General features: G+C 41.7%; 1 protein-coding gene across 2 annotated transcripts in view; it reads right to left on the bottom strand.

The window, feature by feature from the left end:
• BANP (BTG3 associated nuclear protein) overlaps positions 1–12,742 on the bottom strand; it is a 110,925-nt gene that overhangs the window by 81,017 nt on the left and 17,166 nt on the right. For both annotated transcript variants that reach the window (XM_058034091.1, XM_058034093.1), the window contains exons 5-6: positions 2,470–2,592; positions 710–885 (exon numbers count right to left, since the gene is read on the bottom strand). In XM_058034091.1, coding sequence (XP_057890074.1) covers positions 710–885; positions 2,470–2,592 — 299 coding nt within the window. The remainder of the gene's footprint in view (positions 1–709; positions 886–2,469; positions 2,593–12,742) is intronic.

The following is a 12,742-nucleotide window of genomic DNA, read 5'->3' as shown; positions in this document are numbered from 1 at the left end:
TCAAACATCACATTTGTCTGTGCAAATCTCTGCCACACCAAGGCAGAAAGGGAATTACACAAGAAACACCCTCCTGGTGCTGGCAGCTTTGCTCCTGGCATAGCTGACAGAGCAGTAAAAATTCTGGAATCACTGAGGCTGGAAAAAACCTCCAGGATCAGAGTCCAAGCTGTGCCCCATCCCCACCTTGTCCCCAGCCCAGAGCACCGAGTGCCAGCTCAGGAATTGCTGGGACACCTCCAGGGATGGGCACTGCAACCCTCCCTGGGCAGTTCCCATCCCTGACCCACCTTTCCATGGGAAATTCCTGCTGCTGTCCGAGCTGAGCCTGCCCTGGCCCAGCCTGAGGCCGTTCCCTCTGCTCCTGTTCCTGGAGCAGGGCCCGACCCCCTGGCCAGGCTCTTGCACTGCCCAAGCTGTGTCCTATGAAAGCCTTTTAATAAATCCCTACTTTATTCCTTTAACTCTATCCAGCCTCTGTTCTAGGCAGCCTCTCAAGGCATCATTGGTTTTTTAAGACACCTGAGGGCTCTGCGGCCTCACACAAGGCCTCGCTCTGAGGCCTTTAGGATATCAGGCCTAACACAACACCATGACTGTGCTAAATTACCAGAGCTAAGGAATTACAAGTATGCACACTACGAGTAACGAGGATACATAAAATGTACATTAAAAAAAATGCAAAATCTCCCCTTGGCCCCCCACATACCTTCGGAGTTGAGGGTGATGAGGGTGACGTTGTTGCCGATGCTCTGGCTGCCCACCTGGCCGCTGTTGGACACCGAGTCGCTGGCCTCGGAGCCACTCTCGCCGTCCTCGTTGTGGCTGTCGTCGTGCCCGGGCACCTTCACCACAATGGTGTTCTGCCGGCGGCCCGGCACCGCGCTGTGGGCAAGGAACACGGGTCACCGCCAGAGAACAGCTCTCAGAAGGAACATGAGCATGGAATGTCCAAATTCCAGTGTCAGCTCAGCTCACAGCCCTGCACATCGTCATGAGGGCCAACACTGGTCACCTCAAGGGAACAGCCCTCAGCAGGAACGGGAGCATGGAATATCCAAATTCCAGCATCACTCAGTTCAGGTCACGGCCCTGCACATCATTGTGAGGGACAACACAGATCACATCGAGGGAACAGCCCCTCAGCACAAATGTGAGCATGGAATATCCAAATTCCAGCATCACTCTGTTCAGGTCATGGCCCTGCACGTCATTGTGAGGGCCTAGACAGGTCACCTTGAGGGAACGGCCCCTCAGAAGGAACGGGAGCATGGAATATCCAAATTCCAGCATCACTCATTCAGCTCATGCCCCTGCATGTTGTTGTGAGGGCCAGCATGGGTCACCTCCAGAGAACAACCCCTCAGAAGGAACATGAGCATGGAATATCCAAATTCCAATATCACTCAGTTCAGCTCGTGGCCCTGTACATTGTTGTGAGGGCCGACACAGGTCACCTCAAGGGAACAGCCCCTCAGCACAAATGTGAGCATGGACTATCCAAATTCCAGTGTCACTCAGTTCAGGTCATGGCCCTGCATGTTTTTGTGAGAGAATTAAAAGCACTAATTGACAAAATAAATGTGTTGGATAAAATCAGCCCCTGTAAACCACTCTGCTCCTGTGGAACTTGGAGCTATCCAGCAGAATAAAAATCACACAGAATCACCAGGTTGGAAGAGACCTTAAAGATCATCAAGTCCAACCCATGCCCTAACACCACCTCAACTAAACCATGGCACCCAGTGCCACATCCAGTCTCTTTCTAAACACATCCAGGGATGGTGATTCCATCACCTCCTCAGGCAGATGAATCCAATACTTTCCCACTCTTTCAGTAAAATACTTTCTCCTAACATCCAACTTAAACTTCCCTTTGTGCAGGTTAAGACTTTGTCCTTTGGGTCACACATAGCAGAAGGAATAAAAAAATCTTAGGTATCAACTTCCTACATCTGCCTCAATGGAAAAGTCTAGGATTTGCCCATGTGCAAAACAAAAGAAATATCCCAGTAATTTATAAAAATATATTAATCACAACCATTTTCCACCCAGAATCCCCAGGTCTGCTTGTTTAAAATTCACTTTAGATAGTCCAAGTTTTCCTTGGACTGCATATTCCTCCTTCAGCTGGTTAAATACAGGATTTTGGCCTGCTCCCAAAGGATTGTGCATCCATGTAAAAATCCACAGCTATAGAAACCCTTGTTTAACTTAACACAGAGATAATCCCAGCAGGATGCTCAAATAATCCCATCAGGATGCCCAGATAATCCCAGCTCCTCCAGGATGCTCTCTCCCACCAAGGGGGAAGCAAGAGAACCTATCCAAGCCCAGGTTCAATCTCTCCCCCATTATTACCTCAAGGATTCCTCGTTTTTCCCTTCAAATTGAAGGGAAAAATCTGGCCTTTGAAGCTGGCCCTGGCCAGGGAGGGACAAAGAGAGGGTTCCAGGGAATGGCACTCACTTGCTGAGGATGTTCTCCAGGGAATCTGCTGCTCTGCTCAGAGGCTCCTCCTGCCCCACCATCTTGGCCACGATGGAGTTCTGCCGGTCATTGTTGAGGATCACTGTGGTCTGAGGGACAACACTGCAAAAAAATAATCACAGAGGGAAGAGGAATGTAAAGGAGCAAAGTTTATAAATAATCCATGAAGAGGGTTTTGGTTTGAGTGATCCAGGGAGGGTTTGGGCCTCGTCCCTCTCCCGTCACTGCTGACGCCGGCAATCCATCGAGGCTGACACCGGCACCACCTCGAGCACTCTGACTTCTCCAGAGGATGGATGGCTCCTGTGGAATTATATAAAAGTCCACAACCCCTGGGGAAGCAAGAAGGAATTCATCAATTCAGGACACACAGAGGGAAGTGTGTAAATCACAGCTCCACCAAATTCTTCTTCCTGGGAGAATCTGAGTGGTTTGCAGAGGTGCTGTGGCAAATTTACATGGTAATGCATCAGTTTCAGCAGGATAATTCCTAGGAAAAGAGAATTTGAAAGGATTTATTGCAAAAGTGGACAATGAGCATGGTTAAAGGGCATGTGCTGTCCTCCAGGGTGGGGAGAGGAGCAGCACAAGAAGCATCAGAGCAAAGAGGACCAGACTGCAATTGAATAAAAACAAGACCAAACTACTTCTTGTGTGCATTTCACACATTAAAATGCCAAAATCAAACACCAAAATCATTTCATGTGTGAGAAACCAGAAAAAGCTTCGCTTATCACTCCTGATGACACTGGAGAAGGAAAACTTGAGACAGGCTAAGTCTACACTGGAATGCAAAAGGAAATATGAAACAAACAACTGTCTCCTCATGCAGATGGGCACCTGACCTGCTTGCAGGGATTATTCACATTACGGCCACACCACACTCAATATTCCCAGGTGGGGATTTGAGACTTAAACTGTTCCTGCTGTGCTCAGGGAGAACTGAGGGAGAGAAATGTTGGTTTAGTTCCCTTTGCTCTCCCCACAGTAAACAGCTTGTTCTTGTTGTCACTGCTCCAACATCCCAAACGTGACTGGGGGTCATTTATTTTCCCCCGGCTAATTACTGAAACACAAATTAAGCCAATTTGGTGATAGCGAGTGTGTTTCCTGCAGCTGCAGCAGAGCACACACTTGAACATTCTCGTGTCCGTGTAAGCCTCAAGTGCCAAATTATCCATCATCAAGGAAAGATAAGGCCCTGTCGTGGAGCTGAGGATGAATGGATCCCATTTTTGCACAAACAAAATGCTTGACCTTGGATTTTTTGGCTCCAAAAGCCCCAGGCTGCAATGCCCTGCCTCCCCCTGCCAGGAGCTGCATGTGCTGCTGGGGTTCCTCAGGGAACCCAGGGACCCCTGGCTGCAGAGCTGGGCAGGCTCTGGGAGATTTTGGTTCATCCCAGGCAAGGACAAGAACCCAAGAACCCTTGGGTGCAGAGCTGGGCAGGCTCTGGGAGATTTTGGCTCATCCCAGGCAAGGGCAGGCTCTGCCAGAGCTCCTCATGTGCATTTGGAGCTCAGATTTCAGAAAGCAAGAAAGAAATGGGGGGTTCTGTTGCTTTCCTATTATTCTCTAGAGAATCAGGATTTAGGGCACTTCCAGTCAAAAGGGAAAAACCCACGCATTTTTATTTTTGAAAAAAAGACAACTTCCATCTCTTTTTCTCTGCACCAAACATTTAAAAACACCCCCAAACACTTGATAGAAGAGGGAGATGTGGCAGTGCTGGCAGCTTTAAAATGTTCAAGTATTTGACACTTCCTTTCAGACACTGTTCTTTATCAGCATCTCCCTTGCAATCACTTCCGAAGGCCTGTTTAAAATGTCACTTACCAAAGCTTCTTTTTAATGAAGACTCTGAATAATTAAATTCAACTGGAGAGATAAATGCAATAAAATTACATTTAGAAAGTCCTTAGCATTTTGCTCTTATTAAGTTTGTATCTGAAGAAAAAAATAAAAGCCTTAGCAGTGAAAATTGGCATAAAATAAGGAATTGAGGGGGGTTGCTTTGTCTTAGGAATGCTCATTTTTATGGACTTGCTTGAAATTCTTCCTGATATCCAATCTGGACCTCCCCAGGAGCAGCTTGAGGCTGCTCCCTCTCATCCTGGAATTGGGAGCAGAGCACAATTCCCACCTGGCTGCACCCTCCTGGCAGGGACTTGTGGAGGGTGATAAAGAATTTGCTTCCCTGGGAGACGTTCCAGTCCCTGTTTTCAGATTTATTTAGAAATCTGATGAATAGACACAAAATAAATAATGGAATTCTACATAAAATCAAAATATTGGGCCAAGCTGACAAAAATCTATTAAAATTCATTAAAGCCAAGTGCATCTTTGGATTATTCCCATTCCTTTCTTCAATCTCTCAATCCCTTTCAGAAGATGAAACAGCTTTAACCATTCCCTCTGTACTAAAACACAGAGAACACAAAGGAAGAGGAGGAGGAAAGCTTTGGATATTCCCTCAGACCCCAAGGGAAGCAATTCTGAGTGCTGCCAGTACTCAGGGGCAAGATGGAAGGAAAATATTCCAGGGGTCAGGGGGAGTTTCACAAACCCAGAGTGAGTGCACAGGCCCCAGAAGTTTCCATTTGTGCTCACATACTCCTTTCCCCACAAGCATTAGCACTTGGAGAGACTGGAGCAGCAATTTGCCTCTTCTTGGACACAACTCCCTAAAAAAATTTAAATGCATGCAACCTGCAGATATTTGGGAATTTTTTAATGCAGTTCACTGAATAATCTGTCAAATTACAGGTGAAAATATTCCTAAAAAATAAACATACCAACTAATGATTGCATATTCAGCCTGTGATTTTTTTTTTTTAATACAAAAGGCCAGTCTATATTTTGCATAAGGAAATTGCTGGCAAAGGTCATTTTCAATATGGAAAATGTGTGAGTCAGATCTGATCATTCATCTTAAAGGCTGGAGCTCCATTGCCAATAACCTGCCAATCACCCAGAGTGCAGCCAGAGACAGAAAAGAACTTTTGGCAATGCCAGGACCATCTTCTCCTCCTCTTCCCAGCTGAGCTTTCCATTTGGAGAGAGAGAAAAATCAGGCAGAAGGAATGAACTGACATTTCTCTCTTCCATGAGGATCAAAAGTGTTTCTCTAAAAAACTGAAAATGACTTGGAGTGAGATTTTCAGGCAGGTTCTTCCCTTTGTCCTCACTCTCATGGAGAAGCAATAATGGGAAGAGGAGCTGGAATTCCTGCTGGAAAACTCTGCAGCCTTAAGGAAAGCCAGGCTGGAAAAGAGCCCTTGAACTCTGCTATTTCCCAGTTTAAATTAAAATTGAAATGTACAGTTCATGTGTGGAGGAATATCACAATTATCTCCAGCAGGGAGAAAATCTAAATATAACAAATATTGTTGTACAATGTGCTGTTTTCCTTATTTTATCCCTAGTTTATCTTTCACTAACACTCATGTCCATCCTTAACAACAGCCCCTTTTTACATCTTTTCATCATTATTTAGGCAGATAATGTCCCAGTGGTCCTTCCTCCTGATGGCCACCTGCTTCCTTTGCCTGCTGCTGGCAGAGTTAAGGATCCCTGTCCAAAAAGGGAGACAAAACCCACCCAGGATCTGCCACTGCAGCAAAGCCACCAACTGGCACAGAACCCATGAAATGCCTTTGGGTGGGTGCCCCAAAATGAACAGACCTGTCAGCAAGCACACTGTGCACAGGCACCTCAACTATTCAAATTTCAATCCCCAAATTCATGCTCCAGGCACAGGAAACTGCCAAAAAGCAGCAGTGGCATCTATCATTTCCAGAGAGCTGAGGATTAAAAATTCCCTTTGGATTCTGGACATCCCCCAGAGCAGAGATCCCAGGAACAGGACAAGCCAAAGTCCAGCAGGCAGGGCTGGAAAAACTGGAGCTGAGAGGCCTGGGAGCAATTTATAATGAAAGATAAAGCAAATGTTGCTTTATCCAAACAATTTAAACACAGTCAATGTTGAATTTTCAACTCAACTCAGTACAAATCAGAGATTTTCCAAGTTACAAAATCCATCTTTAGCTACAGAGGAGCCTCTGGTTGGCTGGAGGCAGGAGAACATCAATTACCAGCTTTAAGATTAATTTAAATTTTTTAAATTTAATTTTAATCCAATTTTTAAAGCTGTTAAACTCTCCTGGGGATTATTGTGCTCTGAGAAAAGCTGAACCCACCTGGAGAACCAAACTCCAAAATGACACCACCCATTTCCAAGGAGTTCATCAACCCAAACCCTCCTGTTCCCAAGCCAGGCTTGTTCCTCCAGGGATTTTCCACCACCTCGATGGGGACACAAATTATTTTAGATCTTGGTTTAAAAAAATACAACAAAATTTTAAAATCTCTTATTTTGAGCACAGCTGAAACTGTAAAAATTAAGTGTGGTGGCACAGAGACAAGGAACACTTTGTTTTTAAGAAATACACAAAACTAGGAAAAACAACAAAAAAGCAGGAAAAAAACCCAAGAAAAATTAGAAATATATATATAATAAAAAAGGAATAAAGAGAAAATATATAGATTTTTAAAATTTAAAAATGGGGAAAAAACTTTAAAAATATCTTTAAAAGGAAAAATGGAAATCAACATGGGGGAAATAATAAACATTGGGGAAAATAATAAACATGGGGAAAATAATAATAAACATGGGGGAAATAAACATGGGGGAAATAAACATGGGGGAAATAAACATGGGGGAAATAAACATGGGGGAAATAAACATGGGGGAAATAATAATGAACATGGGGAAATAATAATGAACATGGGGAAATAATAATGAACATGGGGAAATAATAATAATAATGAACATGGGGAAATAATAATAATAATGAACATGGGGAAATAATAATAATAATGAACATGGGGAAATAATAATAATGAACATGGGGGAAATAATAATAAACATGGGGGAAATAATAATAAACATGGGGGAAATAATAATAATAATAAACATGGGGAAATAATAATAAACATGGGGAAATAATAATAATAAACATGGGGAAATAATAATAATAAACATGGGGGAAAATAATAATAAACATGGGGGAAAATAATAATAAACATGGGGGAAAATAATAATAAACATGGGGAAATACTAATAAACATGGGGAAAATAATAATAAACATGGGGAAAATAATAATAAACATGGGGGGAAAACCCATCCAGGCAACGTGTGACATAACCAGGATTGAAAAGTGCTGGAAATTACATTAATTATCAATCTTCTCCTTTTGATTATGGCCAAGAAAAGGCCAGGTCATGCCATAAGCAGCAGGTCAATACCACCCTTTTTGAAGATAAATGTACTCATAAAAATACAACAGCAGAGATATCTTGTTTTCAGCCAGTCTGGGAAGAAATTTACAGTTATTACCCTGCTTTGAGCCTTAACTTCCTGAGGCAGATAAGGAGCAGCACTGCAGCACGTGGAGATTGTGCTCACTGGGAAATGAGGCAGCTGCCCTGACCCTCAGCACGTTCCAGGAGTGAAATTATTGATTAAAACAGAAATTCTGGATGTTCAGAAAACACAGTTTGAATCAGGAGAAAGATTTGGAATTCTTCATTATGAAATTAGTTACTTTGAGATGGTTTTCCTGATTTTTCTGACAAATTCTGGTATCAGCAGAAGTTTGATTTAATCACTAAATGAAATTTAGATTCAAGCACTCAAATCTTGGGGGTAGAGGAGGCAGTGTTATAAATTGGATTTCAAAATATTAATTACAGGAAATGAAGGCTCAGTGATGACCAGGTAACAAATAAATACAATTATCAGGTTCCTGGAAACACCTCTGAGCTCTTTCTGGGGGTTTGCAAATAATTCCCACCAGGTAATTTTGCGTTTCTTGCTTTTCCAAGTTCCCAGCCATCTCTGTGCCCTTGCCACCACCATAGACAACTTCCAGCCATTCCAAGGATGCTTGGAATAAAATTAGGGATTAAATCTCAACTTTCCAGATCCCCTGAGGGCACCCTAAAGAAATCCTGCTCTTCCCTTGGTATGAAAAACACAATTTCAGGAGTTATTGGGAGCAGATTTCCTGCTCATGGAACAAAGAGATGGAGCTCAAGATATGCAAAAATGTACAGTTCCTAAAAAAAAGGGGGGGAAATTCTGTTTGGAAAGACATTCCAAGGGGTTTTAGGGGGTTTTAGAGGTGGAAATGCAGCAGTTAAGGGGCAGCTGCTGCCAAGGAAAGCAGATGGAACAGGGGCTCCAACCTCAGCGAGATCTGGGAGAGGTTCTGGAGCCACAAAGGGTGGAAAAGACCTCCAGGATCAGCAATTCCAACATTTTAGGGTGGTTCATCCTCTACTGCTCCTTTCCATCCTGCTTCAAGTAAAACTCGGGCCCTTCAAACCCATTGAAAGAAATAAATTATTTATTTCTCAAACTCGAGTGTTTTAAAGGAATAAGTTTCAATTATTATATGATTTTCTAAAAGCAAGACTGGTAGTTTTCACAATTTTTAAAAACAAAATTACTGTTTTAAACTACTCTAAACTGGTACACCAATTATCCTGGGACACCCCTAAATCCCTGTTATTTCCAAACCTTGTCCCTTTAATCACTAATTGATTACCTGCTCTCCATTCACTTTCTTGCACTGGCAGAATTAACTCCCCAGCCTAAAGGAAAAGTTTCCAAGGTCTGCTTTTACTGCTGGATTTTCAAATTCCCAGTGACTGCACCATTCAAAATATTTAAATTCTGCCAGGAATTTAAACTGGAACCCAAAAGGATAAATAAGGCTTTTCTGCCCCCTTCTGTTTATTGTCTGCTCAATAAATTAAATATATTGTGTGTAACACAGCCTTTCACAAGCCAGTGCTCTGCTTCACACTGACAAAGATTTGTGGAGTTTCACTGAACATGATCCCATTTTCCAACATCCATGAGGTAAAAACCTGCCTACTTTTATTAAATATAATAATTTTTTAGTTGTTTCTTTAGGCAGAAAGCAAAGATGAGCCATACAAAGGCCTGAACCAAATTCCACTTCATGCACCTTTCCATTTATTCATTTATGCATTTATTTACTATATATGGAACAATAGATATTATATATATTATAATGTAATGTACATTAATATATAGTAATATTAATATTATTAATATATTTAGTGTTATATATTCAATAATAACAACAATAATAACACTCCTGGCTGTGCTAATGGAGCCATGGAATTCAATGTTCTGCCTTCCCTGGAATTCATCTCATCTATGGGATTTGACAAGCTTAATCCACATTTTAATATGTTATAATTGATTTTAACTGTTCTTAGACAGTAATTAGAGTGGTAAATGTCCCCTAATCTGTGTCTAAACCCAAATCCTGTTTGATTCCCATGTATTTCTCTTTTTTCCCTTTCCCAGACACCCTTACAATGAAAGGATGTTGATTTTAAACAGAACAAAAGGATTCCCTGAGGTCTCTGCCCTAAGGCAAGTGTTTCAGTGAGTGGCAATAAATAAATAAATAAACTGTTTATCCATATGTGGCCAAGAGTGAACAGCAATTCTGCAAACTTCCCAAATTAAAGGGTTTCACATTTATCCTGAGCTAAGTTAACAGGAAAATGCCCAATTTCTTAGCAAAAAAAAGTAAAATCTCAAACCTGGTAACACATCTGAAACCTGAAGGAGCTTTATCACCTAAAATCTGATTTTCAGTGTAAATTCTCTTTAAGAATTCAAAACCACCTCTTTGTAAAAGTTCATTTTGGTGGTTTAAGGCTGACAGGCACATTTGAAACAGCACCAGTGCAATTACAAAGATCCAAACCACACTTTTTCCATCCCTGTCTCAGCCCTAAATCATCAGCTGCTACTTGCTCAGCTCTCAGTTGAATAATGGACTCTCAGAAATGATATTTCATCAGAAACCATTCACTTTAGAGAAACTGCAGTGGGGAGAAAGAATCCACAGTTCAAATCTTGGTCAGTCTGACGTTGTATAAATGAATTCCACCCCATCCATGCAGGAATTACTGAACTCTGTAAAACCCAGCTGAAGGGATGATGGTAAATTTTTGGTTTCATTCCATAACTGACTTTTCTCTTTCCCCTGAAATGCTGCAAGTCAGACACTGCCTCCAATTTATCAACAAATTCCTGGGCCTTGGCTCCCCAAAATCCGAGTGCAACACTCCTGGAATGTGAAATTCCACAAAACTCTGCTGATTAATGCACGAGGCCACTTCCTCCTAATCCTGGGGGAATTTGGAATTCATAAAAATCCCAGCCCTTATTTTCAATAATCAACTGGTGTTAATAAATCAAACAGATCACAGGAATCTTCTCCATGAATTCCACGTGGCCAGGAAGGCAAAATAAAATTAAACCTCAAAAGGTTGAGGCTGACAAGTTTTGTTGACAAATTAGGAGATTTTGGAAAGCACTGTTGTGTTTTCCAAGGAATTAAAGATGTCAAGTTTTGGGAGGCTTTTTTTTCATTCCACAGCCAAAGAAACAACAGAACTCTGGATAAAGAAAAAGGAGCTGACAGATAATCTAATAATGCCTTTATTTCATTTGTTCTGTTTATAAACTCAATTTTTGAATGCAGGACAGAACTGTAATTTTCAGAGAAACTTCTCTACTACACCTCAAGAAGGAATTTGGGGTTTTCACCACATATCCCAAGGCACAACAATTCCTGCAGGCTGAAACACTGCTCAGGGCTGGCACCCAGGTGACAAACACTGACTTCCCTCATGTACAAACCCACACTAACACAATTCACAAATTCAGCCTGAAAACAAAGAGTTCATACACAAATGATGTGTGGAAACCCCTTAATCTCCTTATCAGAACTGAAAACAGGGGACTCCAAAGGCTGGAAAAGCAACAATTTTGTGGCCCAATCCACGAAACTATGAAAAACCATTCAGATTCTCACCCCCTAAACTGAAATTTCACTTTACCAAATTATTTTACTCAAAAATAGCCAAATTTTCCTCCCATTTCTTCTGAACTCTTTAAAAATCTTGTGATTCTAAGCAGGATTTTTTAATTCATGAAGTGTTAATGATCTTCTCACGGTCAATATTGACTCTGTTTCCCCACGGGGAGAGTACCCAAAATGAAATGGTGAGAATAGATCCCAAACAATTGTGCCATTTTCCTGCAGCCCCTTCCTCCTCAATCCTTCAGGAAAACAGCCCCAGAATTCCACCTGGGAGAATCCCAGAACTCAAATATTCTAAAGAATTGTTGGTAATTATTTATGGAATCCCAAAGAAATGTTTGCTCCCATGCCAGACAGGGAAAGTTGGGAATTCCTCCATCCCAACAAGGACAAAAGTCCAGCTGTGGTTGTGTCCAGGCCTCCCAAAATTCACTATTTGCACATTTGCTGCTGGGTGGGGCCCCAGGAAAAGCCAAGGATAAATAAAGGAGAAATAAACCTGGATTGCTGCAGAATTCCTGCAAACCTGGGCAACTCCAAAGCTTTTCCAAATCAAACCTTGAGAACTCACCCCAAATTTCTGACTATGTATCTGACTCCCTGTCAGCCCCAGGCACTGCTGGGCTGTCTCCAGGGCTGAATCCCTTTCCAGGGAAATGTTTTTCCAGGCTGATTCATGGACCTGCACCTGGAAAAGAAACCCTTCACCCTGCCTGATCCTCTGCTCCTCAATCCATGCTTTGTTCCCAAATAAATCAATTAAAATCTTCCTGCAAATTCAGGGTCTTCAGAAGCAATTCCAAGAAGGAACAATTAGCTCTTAAATTGAGTTAAAACCAGCAAAAATCCTCAAGGTTTCCAATGTTAACTTATTTATCACTGAGTGAAATAAAAGGATATAAAGTGGTTTACATCCCCTAATGAGTTATAATATCAACTGCAGTGAACACAGGGAAGAGACTCAGCAGCCACTGCTCACTGATAAGGGCTGAGGAATTATTATTTCTTCTAAAAGTCTGGATTAGCATAGTGGGATAGTTTACTATAATCAGTAAAAATCCTCCTGATAAAAATGCAATTAGGTTGGCCAAGGGGTTTGTAACTCACAGAAAGAATAAATATATAGATATATATATAAATTTTAAAAATAGAATTCTGGCTATTTTAGGGTTTATACACCAATACCTTGATTATATTTCTTTAGGTTTGTTTGTTTTCCTAAAGGTTTTATGGAGAAGCAAAAGTATTTTTGCTAAATCTAGAAGAGTCCCCCTACAATTCATCCCCCACCACATTCTCTGCTTTACAACCT

Source organism: Melospiza georgiana, chromosome 14 (assembly GCF_028018845.1).
Source record: "Melospiza georgiana isolate bMelGeo1 chromosome 14, bMelGeo1.pri, whole genome shotgun sequence".
Lineage (NCBI taxonomy): Eukaryota > Metazoa > Chordata > Aves > Passeriformes > Passerellidae > Melospiza > Melospiza georgiana.
The sequence above is the reverse complement of the archived record's forward strand: the minus strand, read 5'-3'. Positions and strand labels throughout refer to the sequence as shown.